The sequence below is a fragment of the Phyllostomus discolor genome, chromosome 12 (genome assembly GCF_004126475.2).
Source record: "Phyllostomus discolor isolate MPI-MPIP mPhyDis1 chromosome 12, mPhyDis1.pri.v3, whole genome shotgun sequence".
Lineage (NCBI taxonomy): Eukaryota > Metazoa > Chordata > Mammalia > Chiroptera > Phyllostomidae > Phyllostomus > Phyllostomus discolor.
Genome location: NC_040914.2, coordinates 53,451,552 through 53,466,085, shown reverse-complemented (window position 1 = coordinate 53,466,085; position 14,534 = coordinate 53,451,552). Strand labels below are relative to the sequence as shown.

The 14,534-nt window shown below is 63.0% G+C and overlaps 1 protein-coding gene across 1 annotated transcript in view; it reads right to left on the bottom strand.

The window, feature by feature from the left end:
* Nucleotides 1-3,059: 3,059 nt before the first annotated feature.
* The window catches only part of CPNE2 (copine 2), a 40,456-nt gene continuing 28,981 nt past the window's right edge, over nt 3,060-14,534 (bottom strand). The window contains exons 13-16 of the mRNA XM_028502077.2: nt 13,718-13,769; nt 12,205-12,338; nt 4,742-4,978; nt 3,060-3,498 (exon numbers count right to left, since the gene is read on the bottom strand). Coding sequence (XP_028357878.1) covers nt 3,391-3,498; nt 4,742-4,978; nt 12,205-12,338; nt 13,718-13,769 — 531 coding nt within the window. The 3' untranslated portion in view covers nt 3,060-3,390. The remainder of the gene's footprint in view (nt 3,499-4,741; nt 4,979-12,204; nt 12,339-13,717; nt 13,770-14,534) is intronic.

Sequence of the window (14,534 nt, the reverse complement as noted above, 5' to 3'; positions counted from 1 at the left end):
CCCCACAGCGAACCTCAGATCGTCTGGGGAGGCAGACCGAGGCATCGGGGCTGCCCTGTTGGGGTGGTGCAACTCTCAGGAGGCCCTCCCCACACCTCACGCCCCTGCCGATGTTGGACGGAGCTGACCAAGGGGTGCAGGACTTGAAGACATGCTTACTTTCTAGGCTCACAACCAGATGTAGCTTTTCCTACACCGAGTCTGTGTCTGTGCCCCCTCCTCCCTCCCATCTACCGTAGCAGCAGGCGTCTGTGGGAGGCTGCGGCCCTTTGGACGGCGGTTCCTGCTCACGGGGTCCCGGCCGAGGCGGAGCGTCACGGGTGGTCATTTCATTGTGTTCCGTGGTACCCGTCAGAGCGGGGCGCGGGAGCCGGAACACGGGCTCTGCAGAAGCCACGAGGGCAAACTGGACCTGGTCTGCGCAGCGGATGAGCAGCCCTGGAAAACAGCCGCCAGCGTAGACCGCGTGACTCAGACCCAACGAAGAGAAACCAGGGTTTCAAACCCTGTTGAAACCCTGAAACGCAGCGCTCCCGCCTTACTGGACACCTGGGGTTTTGGAACTAGACAGTGGGGGTGGACACAAAGTTGGCGTGGGTTTCTTTAAGCCTGCTTACACCGTCCTGAGTGATGCCCACACAGCTCTTCAACTGTGCGGGGGAGAAAGGTCGCCTCTCAGGAGTCCTGCAGCGGCTCTGTTCGGATTATCTAGGTGGTGTCGCACCGGGTGCTCCTACCGCCTCCTGATAGCCATCGACCTTCGGCGTGTCACCCGCCTCGGTGGAGACGACAGAGAGCACGCAATCCAGAGCATCCGTGTCCGTCCATTATGTGAGCAGGGATGCTGCTGTGACTAGACCTACTGAGGTGGCTGGCGACCTGTGTATGCATGCTGCCCCAGCACCCGGGAGGAGAGATGGCTGGCTCTTCTAATTCAGGGAGCAGGGAGGGTGCCCAAGCCTTTTCCAGGAGCATTCTGGGCTGAAAGTTGAGCTCCTAACTAGGACTGACTCAGGCTCGTCCCGTGCCCTTTTTTCACTGTCCACCGCAAGGGTCCTTCCCCTCTGGCTGCCTCCTTTCCACCCGAGAGAGAAGCTTCATTTGTCGAAGGTGTTTCCCCTGCTTCTCCCTGGGGATCGGCCTGGCCCCACCTCCATGGGTACCCCGTAGTGGCTGTGAGCTTGGAGCCAGACGTTCACTTGCTGGGTCGCTTGAGCAAGGTCCTCACCCACTCGGGGCCTGTTTCCTCCTCAGTCAGTGCGACAGCGACACCAACTGCCCAGCGAGGGTGAACGAGAATGGAGGTCGGTCAGCCCCTGGCGGTGGGACTGGCCTACAGCGCCCAGGGAGCAGCAGGCACCCGTGTCAATACTGTTGGTGTTGGCCTCCCCGGCGTCTGGGCGGGGTGTCTGGGGCTTCCCTTAGTGGTGACGGAGAGCAGGGTTTTCTCCGTCCCGCCGGCTCTCCTGGGTTGCGGCCACACCACCGACAGGATGAGGGTCAGCTCTGGTCGTCAGAGCTCCAACCGCCAGCTTGTTCTGTGTGCTTCCCTCTTCGCTAAGTGTTCATTGCTCAGGCACTCGCGGTGCCTTGGCTCGGATGCCTGGCTGTGGGAATGTGGCTCAGCTGCCATCCAGAGCCCCTCCGGAAGAACACAAAGGAGACCTCGGTGTGATTTCCCAGAGGGCCTTGGGGAAGGAAGCAGGGCTCCCGGCAGTCCCGCAGCCCTCTCAGGAGAAGAGCAGGCGTCCCTAGAGGGTATCTCAGCTGACTCGCGGTTGGTACCGAATCAGCAGGTGCAGTGAAAACTTAAGGTGAAAAATAAAAAAACAAACTTAGAGTGAAGATACCCCTCACTCACTCCTACCAGCCACACACTGGCCCTGGAGGCCACCAGGTAGGAGTCTGCCTCATGCACCGTCCAGGTACAGCAAGCCGCTAGTGAGAATTACCTGGGAGAAGAGGTCACGGTGAGTGGCTGCCCAGTTTCGGCAGAGAGGAAGGACAGGCTCACCCGCTTGAGCAGAAGGCGCAGAGTCGAGGCAACGGGACCAGAGTGGGCTCTGGAGCCTGCCTCCAGCAGATCCGATTCGCTTCTCTGCTCGTTTCCACGTCTCCGCGGTGGTCACCCACGGGCTGTTGGGAGGGCTCATCAGGATGATGCGTGTGAAGCACCTGAACACGGGGCGGGGGACAGTGCTGAACACAAGTGTCCCTTGTCACTGGGTCTCCACAAGCCTGTGGCGAAGGGGCTGCCTGGAGCTGCCGCGGGCAGGGGTTGGGGGGCGGGCGGGGGCAGGGGGGTAGGATAAAGGAAGGAAAGATGCGTCATATGGAGGAGGGAGGGAACTGAGAGGGCGGCTGGGGCTTCGGAGACTGGTCTCCTGGCTGGTTCCTCACGGAGCTGGGCCCGAGCCCAGAGAGCGGCGCGCAGTGGAAGCCAGTGGCTGCTGCCAGCAGGGACAGAAGCAGCCTTGCCAGCGTCCGAGGCCAGGGAGCCTGCACACAGGGCCGACTGCAGGGCAGACCCCAATGTCGGGGAGACCTGCAGGGGAGGCAGGCGGGTGGCAGCAATGGCTGTGTGTGTGCGTGCAAGGAGGGTCAGAGCACAAGGGACATGGACCAAGAGGAGGAGGGGCAGTGATCCGGTGGGACTGGCTGGGCGGCGTGTGGGGACAGCAGAGGCACCGGCGTGGGCTCTGCAGGGGCCAGAACACCTCCAGTCGCCGCCGAGGCCTGTGCGTTCTGTCCACTCCCAAGCACTTGTGGGCACGTGTGTTCACTGTGCCCGGTTCTGTGCCACTTTAACAGGACGATCACCGTGCGTGTGGAATGCGGGTCCCCAAGGGATGGCACCAGCCTCACGGGCTTGCTGGGGGGCAGGGGTTTTCGTGTTCATGTCCCAGCTGAGGACGGAGCTGACACGGACGGCTGAGACCCCTTTTTGCCCTGAGTATAAAAATAGAACATGGTCACGGCACTGAAAACAGAGCAGGAATTAGGTGCCGGCTGCGATGCAGTGCACCAGAGACAGACACGCTCCTCTCACAGTCGGCAGCTAGTTACGATTGTAAAAATTTTATTCTCTTTAATAACAATAATTATTCCACGAAAATTATACAAAGTACATTCAATGATTAAGAGTGGCGGGGACAGGGGGAGAGGAAGCCAGTTTGGCCCGGAAGCATCGTGAGCCGACTCCAACAAAGGAAGCCCAGCTGGGCTGGGGAACTTGGGGGCGGAGGTCCGATTGTAAAAAATAAACGTGGGTCATTAAAAAAAAAAGGCCACCCATAAGGAAGCAGGGTGAGCGCGCGTGTTCCTGGGCGGAGGGTTGGTGGGGGGAGGCCCGCCGGCATGCTGCTGCTGCTGCACTGTGGGGGCTGGCGCTCAGGCGGGCTCCGAGTGGGAGGGGGGCAGGTTTTTATGCTTGAAATACTGCACGACTTGTTGGGGCAGCTCCGCCAGCACAGCCTTGGCCAGGGTCTCTTTCGCTGCCTGCAGGGCAGAGGGTGGGGTTTGGAGGAGAACAGGGGTTACTGGGCAGCAGTAGGGAGGGGCACCATTCCCAGAGAGCTGCTCCCAGAGGGGTCCCTGGGGGACAGCATCTGTCTGAAACTGATGCCCCCCATCCCCATCCAGGTCCAAGGGCCGCCGTTAGCAGTGCCGTCCTCTGGCTAAGCGTAGCTGTTCCCGTGAGCACTTGGGATGCCCGAGAGTAACATTTTAGGAAGGATTTGCCTGTGGGGGGGCTCTCCGGAACAAGAGCCGGTGGGAGGCAAGCTGCACGGCCCCCTCATCTGGCAGACATCTCCCAAGCACCCGCTCGGCTGGTGTAAACGAGCCGTGAATGTCTGGTTCACTGCCACACGCCCAGCCAGGGAGGTGCTCGGTCAATGTCGGTGGGAATGAAGGGTGGTCTGAGCCCGGCATTTGTCCTCAGCTCCTACTCGAGGGAGGAACTGAACCACCTCAGGCAAACCAGAGGGGACTGGGCACAGACGTGAGGACCACTGGCTACAAAACAGTGGTCGGGTCTTGCTGGGACTTGCTGAGCTAGAGCACCTGGAGGGGCCCTTATGGCTGAGAGAACTGGGGCCCACAGAGGTCAAGGACTTGTCCAAAGCCACACAGGGTGCCTCTGGCCAAAGAGAATGCCCCAGGCTGACAGCACGGGGCTGGCACCTGAGAGGCTGTGCTCCCTCTGGGACTCTCCACGGGCCCAGCCACCAGGGAGGCAGCCAGGAAGCCAGCCACAGCCTCCCTTGAGCAGACTCGGGGTCCCCTGCACGTAGGAACAGAGCCACCTGCGGGAGCCGGTCCTGCCTGCAGAAGGACCGGCAGAAGGACCATCCTAGCGTGGTCCTGGCTCTCTACCCGTGAAGTGGGGAGGCCGGGTGAGCTGTGATGACGAGGAAAGCCTGTCTCACCTCTAGGCCTCCGCTCTCATCCCTCTGTCCCCTGAAGACCTTGGCCTGACAGGTACCTGACTTCCGGTCAGCTACAGGGCTGGCCCTCCGGGAACCCCTGCCTGGAGCCCCAATCCGGACTGGGCACCGCCTCTGTGTCCCACCCCCTCGCTGGAGCGAGCGCTCACGCTGTCACACGGTCTAGTCTGGGGCAGCTGAGGGCAGAGAAGCCTAGGACTGCAGACAGTCCCAAGGCCTTGGTCCTTGGTCATTGTCATGGCTCTCGGGGCCCTGTGAGGTCGCCTCCCCGGCCCGGCCCGGGCCACACTCACGTTGCGGAACTCCCGGAAGGGCACGAACTGCACGATGTCGCGGGCCGCCTCCTCCCCGGTGTGGGAGCGCAGCACGCGGCTGTCCCCGTCCAGGAACTCCATGGCGGCGAAGTCGGCGTTGCCCACGCCCACGATGATGATGGACATGGGCAGCTTGGAAGCCTGCACCACGGCGTGCCGCGTCTCCTCCATGTCACTGATGACGCCGTCCGTGATGATGAGGAGGATGAAGTACTGCTGCAGGGAGGAGGTCAGCGGGCGCTCAGCAGGGCCCCGAGGCCCCCTGGCCCCCCTTCCTCCTCCTCCAGCTCCTTAAAGCCCTCTGACCCTGGGAGGAAGGTGGCTCCTTCCCCAGCCATAGCCAAATCCTGGCCACCTCCCACAGCACCCTGGCCGCTGGGTGCACCCTGACCCGGCCTCGGCCAGAGCGGAAACTGCCCTGGCCCTCGCACCCTGCACGTCATCTCCGACTGCCCGGCCGAGAGCCTGGGACATGAGACCCGGCTCTGCCAGTCGCCGCACTGTGGGTCTCTGACTCTCTCTCTCTCTGCCTCAGTCCCTTCATCTGCAAAGTAGCAGCGGCATGTCCCCCGAGCACCCCAAAGAGAACGCGCCTGCCCAGTGGCCGAGGCTCACTGGCTACTGGACAGCTGGATTCCCAGCGGGCCGGCTGGTGGCCAGTGGGGAAGACCGTGCTGGCTGAGACCCCACACAGAGGAAGGCTCTCCGTCCGCCCGCACTCGGGGGGGCCTGTGCCCCTGCTCATCCCGGGAGCACAGCCGCACTGAGACACCTCTCGGGAGCTCGGCAGGTCCCCGAGGCCCGTGCTGCAGGGGCTGCGGGGCGCTGGGAAGCAGACGCGGGTCACACGGCAGACGGCACGGCACCGAGTCATGGTGGGAAGGGGTGTTCTGCAGTGGTCTTTATTCTGCACACTGTGCCCGGGCAGCGGTCTCGGTGTGCACCGGAGTGCCTGTACCACCTGGACCATCTGCTGAGCTCGTCATTACCACGGAGAGAAGGCAGGAGGCTCAGAGCTTCAGGGACGACAACACGCTCCAGCTGGACCTGAATGCCGTCGTGCGGTTTCCTACATGTTTGCTTTTATTGTTCCTCTCCGCGGCAAGGGGTAATGATTCACTTACGGTGGGTTATAAAGTTTCTGTACCAAATTATGTAAGCAAAGAAAAAAAAAACCCTGAATAATTCACGTGAGTAATAGGTGGCTATAGTCTGGACTTGGAAGGCGGGGGTGAGTGGAATCAGGAAAGCTCACCGAGTGAGCTGTGAGCTGTGAGCGGGGGCCCTGGGGCTCCAGGCTGGCTGGGACCTTGTGTGCAACTCGGCTCTGTCCTCAGTATCCTCCGGCCCCGTCTGGGGGGAGCTCGGTTACCTCCATCCATGATTACAAAAGCTCTTGTGCCCCCAGTATTCCCTGTGTAGAGCTCTCGCCTTCTCCTCTGACTCTTCCGGTTTTCAGGGGAGGAAACGGGGGCCCAGACCAGTCAAGGTCATGGAGGGCAGGCCCAAGTCGGCCCCCATGCCAACATTTGGCTACCTTCTCTCCCGTTCGCTCCCTGAGGGACCTAAAGAGGATGCAAATTCAGCCCCCAAGGGTGCCTGGCTCTCCTGCCTGTCCCCCAAGCACAAACTGTGGAAGGAAGGAGGCTGGTGAGTCACATGGAGGCAGGGACCCCACAATCCTAACCCCCCCTCCTGGCAGCCGTAGGCTGGCTCCTGCACTGTGCCTTTAAGAGATCAATCCCTTGGCTGGGGATACCTGTTGCTATGGAGATGGCAGCCTGAATCCCTGCAGTGGAGGGCTGCTGCAGCCAGCACGCAGCCCCCCCCCCCCAGCCATCCCTGGGGTTGACAGGGACTCAAGGCCCTTGTCCCCGCATACCTCGCCACCGTCCCAGCACCCCTTCCCTAAGTGGGGCGCTTCCATCCCACCAGGAATATTCCAGAGCACCCAGGCTGGCAGGAAGGCAGGCACTGAGAGGCCTGGCCAAGAGGAAGAGAATGGGTGGGACTGGCCTCCAAGCCCCTCCCAGCCCAGATGGTCTCCCCGGGAGCCCCACCCCCCCCAGGCCCTCCGGACTCTCCCCATTCCATCAGCCACACCTCCGCACTGCAGTGCGCAGGCCTGGGCCCCCGCTCAGAGCCCTGGGGCCCTCTTCCCCAGGGCAGTGGGTGCAGACAAGGCCTGGGGTGCTGCAGGACTGTGGGCACCAACGAACAGGGCAACGAAGTCCCTCTGACACACAGCGACCACACAGGCCCTCCTGGTCACCCTCACCCTGCGATTCTCCTTTTAGAGATGAGATGGGCTGAGCCCGAGGAAGCGGCTTGCTTCTGGCCTCCCAGCCAGGACGGCCCAGCCTTGACTCTAAACCAAGCCTAGCTGACTCCAGAGTTGGCGCTCTCTCCACAATGCCGTCCTCTGTGGCAGTTGTCTCTCCTGTAACGGGGCCTGCACCCTCACACCCAGCACCCCAGTGTCAGGAGGCCAGAATGTCCAGGAGAGCGGCCCAGGGCAGGGTCCAGAGCCGCAGCACCAGACTTGAACCCTCGCTCCTGTGTGCCAACCAGCCAGCCTCCATACCCACACTCATCATGTGTTTGGCTTCAGCTCGGGGTCATCAGTCTCGGCAACGGAAGAGCAGCTGACAAGTCCTGGGCTCCTGGCCCATCGTGGTGCAGAGCCAGGGCTGTCCAGGAGCCCCCGAGGTTCATCGCAACCCCAGGGGCCCACAGCCCCACCCCCAAAACAGTTGGGAAGGGCCCTGGGAGGGAGCTGTGGAAGGGGGGGATGAAGGGCAGGATCGGGCAGGAGGAGGTGGGACGGGGGGGCCCAGCTGCCCCGCGGACAGCCCTGTGCTCTGCCCCAAGACTTCCTGCCTCCACGTGAGCCCTTCTGGTTCACTTCCTTCTACCCAGCCCCCCTGCCCGGCCACAGCGCTGAGACCCACCTGAGCATCTTGCCCCCCATCCACCCCCAGCAGGCGTGAAGGCTCTCTCTCCCCGGTGCTGAGCCCTGCTAATACTGCCGGCATTGCCGGTGGGGAGGGCTCCTCCTCGGGGCAGTCCTCTCCCGCCAGCCCCCGCTCTGACCGCTCCTCGGAGTAGCTAGCCCCTCGCACCCTCTGCCGCATCTCCTGGGCCTGGCACCCCGTCTGTGCTCCAGGAATGGAGCGCTACATCCCTGTGAGGTCAAACCCCAGACCCCAACTCCCATCACGTTTCCAGGCTCGCCTTGCACCTTTTGCCTGGACCAGAGATTCTTCAGCTTTCTGAGACTCTGAATAGCCACTAATCCATTTAGTGTTGTGATTTGATTTCTAAGAAACTGACTTGACCAAAGCAGTTCCAGGCAGCATCCGGGGTGGCTGCACTCACTCCCTGGCTCATTTCTGAGAAGCTGGTTGCCGAAGACCCTGGGAGCAGGAGCCGCGGGCAGATCCCCAGGGGCCCGGCTGCTTCCCAGCCTCCCCTCCGCCGGAACACCAGACACCTAGGGGCCAGCCGGGAACGGGCCACGACAAGGAGGCCTGACTTTTATGGCCAGAGCAGAGGGGAAGATGAAGGCCCCGTGATAGGAACCCCATGCCCCCTCCCCCCGCCCCCAGCACTTCCCAATGCCCTTCAGTGGTTCCCCTGCCCTCAAGAGAACACCCAGATTCCTCACTGGCGCCCACGGCCCTCTGGGAGCTGGCTGGCCTTTCCACCTCATCTGCCAGGTCAGCCCTCTAACTCCACACTCTCCTTCACTCAGGCCCACACCCTCGCCTCCAGGTCTCTGCAGACGCTGTTGCCTCTGCCTGGGATGATCCGCACATGCATGCACACACACATGTTCACACATGCACGGGCATGCCCCCGGCCTTGCAAAGCATCGTCCGAGGCTCAGCTTCCTTTTCCAGGAAGCCCCCCCCGCCCCGAGCCATCCGTTTGGGTGAGGGGCCGCCTTTATGACGCTGTACTTCTGCCATCACAGCTTTAGTCACACCCCAGCTGCTGCTTCCCGGCCCGGCTCCCCGCTAGACTGCGGGCTCCGGGCGGACCGAGGCCTCATCCCGTGCATCCGAGCGCCCCCCACCCCCACCCTCACCCCCAGTGCCGCACGGAAGTATTCTCAGTGAAGCTGTGGCGTGTGAATGAATGGAGAGTAGAGCCCTGCCTGGAGAGATGCTTCCTACCACCTGCTGTCTGTTTCCTGCCCGTGGGCGTGCGTGCATGGGCATATGTCTGGGCCCGGGAGGGTGAGGCCACGCGAGTGCTCCCCCCAGAGCAGCTGCATAAAAGCATCCGTGCATCCACCGATCCTTTTCTTTTACCTGGGGCCTGAGTGCACTCAGCATCACCAAGTGCTGGCCCAAGAGGGGTCCCCAGAAGACGAGGCCGCCCACATTCACCGAACGCTTCATGTGTCAGGCACTGTGCTAAGCGGCTGCCATGCACACTTGGTTGAACCCTCTCGCCATGCTTCTCTTAGGCACGGTGTTCCATCGCCTGCACTGTTTGGGCGAGGAAACAGGTTCAGAGAGCTTAAGCAACCTGCCGTGGGTCACACAGCCATGAGGTGGCGCAGCTGGGGTTTGAACCAGGTTTACGGGGTCCAGCGAGTGGGGATGAACCACCACACAGCCCACCTCCTCCGCATCTGGTGTCCAGTGAGGTGTGGGACGGAGTACAGGCAGGGGGCGGGGACCTGTCGTGTAAGCGGGGATGACAGACTCCCGGGTCCCACTCCTCCTGATGCTGGGAGATGGCCCGAGCTAGGTGGGGAGCGACAGGAGGAAGCTGTCTCTCCAGGTTGGGAGGACCAGGTCTCGACAACGTGGCTGGCGTGTGGAGAGGATCAGGACCGGACAGGATTCAGACTTGCTCGGAGACAGGGCCACGGTTGGTCTTCCCTCTGGGGACCCTCCGCCGTCTCCCAAGAACATAAAGACTCCTTCCTGGGCTTGCCTGGGGCCTGGGCCCCCTGCACACCAAGGATCCGGCAGGCGGGCCCCGTCTCCTCCCCAGGACGCCGTCCCCCCGCCGCCCCCCCCCCCCCCCCCCGTCCTGCTGGGGCCAAAGGGCCCGGGAGGGGCGCTGGCTCCATGCCCGCTCCTGCCTCCTGTTCTCCGCCCAAGAATGCAGGTTTTCTCCATTGCTTTGAAAGCTGGCTCAGGCGATAACAGTCTGGGAGGGACGGAGGCATGGCTGGCTGCAGGTGTCCTAACAACTCCAGCCAAACCCCCAAGAATTTTATAAAGAGCCACTCCCTGGCCTTTCTCCCACTGTGTCCCATTCAGGCTGCCCCAGATGCTCACAGCACCCACCCCTGGGGCTCCCCTTCTCTCCTCCCACAAAGGTAAATAGGCTCCGAGCTGGGAGGGGCTCGTCCCGGGCCCTCGGCTGCCACCACAGGGCAGGGACTAGAACAGACCATGTCCCCGCAGCAGGAAGGACCAGGACCGCCTTGCACCACAGCTGACCCCCGCGCACCGACTTCCCTCCTGCCGGTCCCTGGCCTCTGCTGGGCGGGCCTCTTCCGGGAACTTGCTTCTCAACACCACCCCCTCGCAGCAGTAGATATGTTAGTATTCTGGCTGCAGACGGGACGCAGCTGAGGCTCAGAGAGGTTAAGTGACTTCCCCATGTCACACAGTGAGCAAGGGAAAAGGGCAGGATTCAAACGCTGGGAGCCTGACCCCAGAGTCCCCTTCCCCACAGGCCCTCTGCTGCTTCCCGACGACCAGACCACGTCCTGCTGTCCTGCCCTCCCCAGACAGCCCTGCTGTCCCCTCTGATAATCTGCCCCCTCCTATCTTGGCCACCACCTGCCAACTGCCAACGTCCACCTCTCCAGGGACCAAGGAGAGGTGCCAGGCTCCTCTGGGCAGTCCCAGTGGGACCAGGTCCCTTTCCCTTGGGGACAGGCCCTGGCTGAGCCACTCCCACCTCCCTGCACAACGCACAGCCCACAGTCCACCCCTTCCAGGGCATGAGGAGTGCCTGCCGTGGAACTCATCAGTTCCAGCGGTGGGCGGGGGGGGGGGGGGGGTGGCGACGGAGACCACACAGACACAGCCCAGCCCGTGGAGCCTCAAGTCCAGCGGGGAGACGCACAGTAGATGGGAGACTCGGGGTGTGTGGGGGAGATGTTGCCGCCGTGGTCGGGTCGGGCGGGATCACACAGAGCAGACAGGAGACGGGGGCAGGGGTGTCAACGAAAGCGGGTGGGGGGCGGCATTTGAAGGGACACTGAGGGGTGGGACGGAGCCATGCAGGCAGGCCAGGGAAGCAGCTGCAGGTGGGGGGAGGCAGGGCAAAGGCCCTGTGCGGGGAGCACGCTCCGTGTGTTTGAGGGACAGGAGCGGGGTCTCTGAGGGAGGGGGAGGCCGGGGAGCGCTACGGAAAGGCCTCCGGGCAACGAACGGACACCAGGGGCAAGAGCGGCCGTGGTGGGCAGTGGGGGGCGATACAGTAGGGGGCGATGCTGCCCGTGGCTACGGGGAGGCAGGTGAACTCGGTGGGTGTTCTGGAGACCCACACTCCTGCAGTGACCCCTTCCTTCCATCTGGGGGGGAGCCGGAGAGAGGGGCAGGGGGAGCCCAGAGAGGGGGCAGGGTCTCATGGAGCAGTGCGGGGGTCAGGTGGGAATCGCCTGGGTCCCAGCGCAGGTCCCACCCCTCCCCCCCAGGGCTCCTGCCTGGGAAGTGCCCGAAAGTGCTGCTCCTTGCGCTGCCCCTGGGGCAGGTGCCTGCCTCCCTGGGGCGGTCCCAATGCGGCCGGGCCCCCTGCCCTGGGGGAGACTCATATTGCAGAGTCAGGGCGGGCGCTGGTGGTTGGTTGGGGAGGTAGGCATGGTGGCCCCTCCGTGACCCCCAACGCTAGCGTCAGGCCTGGGGCTGGAGGGCGGGAGAGGACCAGGGCTGCAGACGCCCAGGACGTGGCTGCTGGCTGAACATTCCAGATGCCCGTGGCAGCCCTGGCAGCCGCAGGCCAGGCCAGGCTCCAGCCACAGCCGCATCCCTGAACACCCGGCCGGCCAGACAGTTCCGCAGCCCTCGGCGGGAGGCAGGGGGCTGCATGCGCTACTGGAACTAGGGGCTCAGAGGGTCAGCTTTAGAGCTGCGGGGACCGGCCCCCTGGCTTCCACCTGCACCCTCTGCCCTGGGGAGGCACCTCCCACGGGTCGCAGCCCCACTTCCTACCACGCATGCACGGAACTGCTGAGTCCCCCTCCGCTCTGTGCTCCCACAGGCCGGGACTAATCAGGCTGAGCCTGGTCCGAGCCCCCATCACACCTGCAGGTAGACTGAGCCACAGACGAGCCAGCTAGCCAGCCCCGTGGGGGCGGAGCAGGATGGAAGGATGCGCCTCAGTCTGCCCCTCCCCTGTGACAGGCAGGGCGGGCCCAGCCAGCGCCACCCCATCCTGCAGGTCCACGCTGGTGGCCGCCTACTCACCGTGGCCGTGGGCTGCTGCATGGCCTGGGCTGCAAACCGGGCCACGTGGTTGATGATGGGAGAGAAATTGGTGGGGCCGTAGAAGCGGATGTGGGGCAAGCAGGCCGAGTACGCCTGGGCGATGCCGTCCACGCCTGCCTCGGAGACAAGAGTCGAGGTCAGCCTGGTCCTCCCGGACCCGCGCCCGCTGCCAACGGCGTCATTTCAGGCTCACCCCAAACGCCCCTGCCAGGAGCTCCCACAGAGCAGAGCCGGTGGGGGGGGTGAAGAGCCCTGAATACGGAGTCAGACAGACCTGAGTTCGAATCTTGCCTTTCAACTTCTTAGCAGTGGGACCTGCGGCAGACCTGATCCTTCTGAGCCTGTTTCCTTGTCTGTTCACAGGTCTGACCATCTACTCTGGGGCAGGTGGCGGGAAGGGGTCCAGCAGGCTTGGAAAAGGGCCTTGGGTGGCCACCTGGAGTCCATTCTGGACACGCTATGGCTTTTGCCCAGGCTTGTGAGGGGGACCGAGACGCTGGCACAGCCCCTGCACACAGTAGGTGCTCTGTAAACAGCCGCCATTCTGAGGCTGAGAATATCCGCCTGCCCTGTGGTCCTCTCCAGAGGGCCTCTGGCCGGAAACGAGGTTGACTCATGTGAACTTGGACAGACATCTCTGGAGACCCGCTCCAAACCCGGCATGAGTCCCCAGCAGGCGTGCAGGGTCACATTTCTTGCCAACAGATGGCTTCTGAGTCACAACATTGTCCCCAAGTTGGCGCCTTGGTGCATTTCCCTTCCCAGTACAAACCAGGCCCAGATCAGAGGGTCCCCGCGGAAGGTGGATGGCTCGCCCAAGCCAAAGCCTGTACTGAATGGTCCCATGGTGGCAGGGACCACCCTCGTCCACACCCACCTGGAGCCCCTTTTCCTCTTCCAGCACTCTCTTAACCAACTCTAGGGGCTCAGAAATCCTCTAAGGCTTTTTTGGGTAGGAGGGGGAGCAGAGACCACGCCCAAGACCCGCCCCTTCCGCCTCCCCTGCCCCAGGCACCCTCAACCCTTGGATGCCACAGCTGTCAGTCAAAGGCAGAGTGGGGCGGGGCAGGGCGGGGCCCTCCCCGCAGAGCAGGTAGAAGTGAGAGGCAGGTGTGCTATTTCTATTTTCCACCCTCGCCTCCTCCCGGTCTACACAGGGCTTCCTGCCAATGCTTCCCCTAATTCTCACCTGACCCCAGGGATGTGAGCTAAGCAGGTGTCACATCTCCCTAGGGCAGGTGAGAAGAAGGCAAAGGCTCAGAGAGGGGCAGTGATCTCTCCAAGGTCACACAGCCAGGAGAGGGCAGCAGCTAGCCTGGAATGCAGGGCTGCCTGACTCCAACCTCCAACCCTTCCCCTAGCTGTGGTGCTGGGAAAGTGTGAGGAGGCGGGGAAAGGAGAAAGGTACGGAAACCTGTCCTCTTCCCTCCCCCCACCCAGGGAGTTGGCCTGGTGCAAGCCCAGGGCAGGTGCAGGTCCGCGCGACACTCACCTGAGCAGAAGGGGTTGGTGGGGTTGAAGTTGATGGCAAACTCGTGGGACACCTGAAGCGCAGAGAAAATGCTCAGCCGGCAGCCTCCTGGCCCCAAACCTGCTCCCAGGCCACCCACCTGCCAGGCCCAGGCTCCCTCTGGGGGCACCTGGCTCTCTACTCACCACCTACCCCCCGCCCCGCCGGAAGGTCAGGGCTGTGGATACCCCACATCCACTTTTACCTCCACTGCGGGGTCTGACCCACACAGAGAGGACCGACCGAGAGCCTTCCACAGCAGCCCGCCCGCTCGGTCCTGCAGGCTCGGGGCTGCCTGTGGCCCCTCGCCCCACTCCGAGAGCCCCTGAGTGGGACAGAGATGCCCCTCGGTCACCAGCTGTCACTGTGGGTGGGGCCGTAACTGGAGTTCCCTTCATCAAAGGCTGAGCCGCACAATCCTGGACACCACCGGACCCACAACAGTCCGGGAACCCACAGGGACCAATAACTAGCCCCCTTTCGGGGCTGCAGGTAGAACTGGGCTGGTACAGAACCTGGGGCCTCAGGGAGGCCAGAGCTCAGCTGGGGGACCTCCTCCCTCTCCCTCCCCCACTTCACAGCCAAACTCCCCACTCAGCCCCCTTGCCTACCACGGGCCACGCCCCCTGTTCGTGCTTTGCAAGCATACCCTCCTCACTCCTTACAACAGCCAATGGGGGAAGACCTATTATTAGCCCATTTTTTAGATGATGACACTGAGACACGGAACATACTAGAATGTTCTCATGGTCTCACATTTGCCGTAGGGCAGAGCTGGGACCGGAACCGAGGTCAGGCT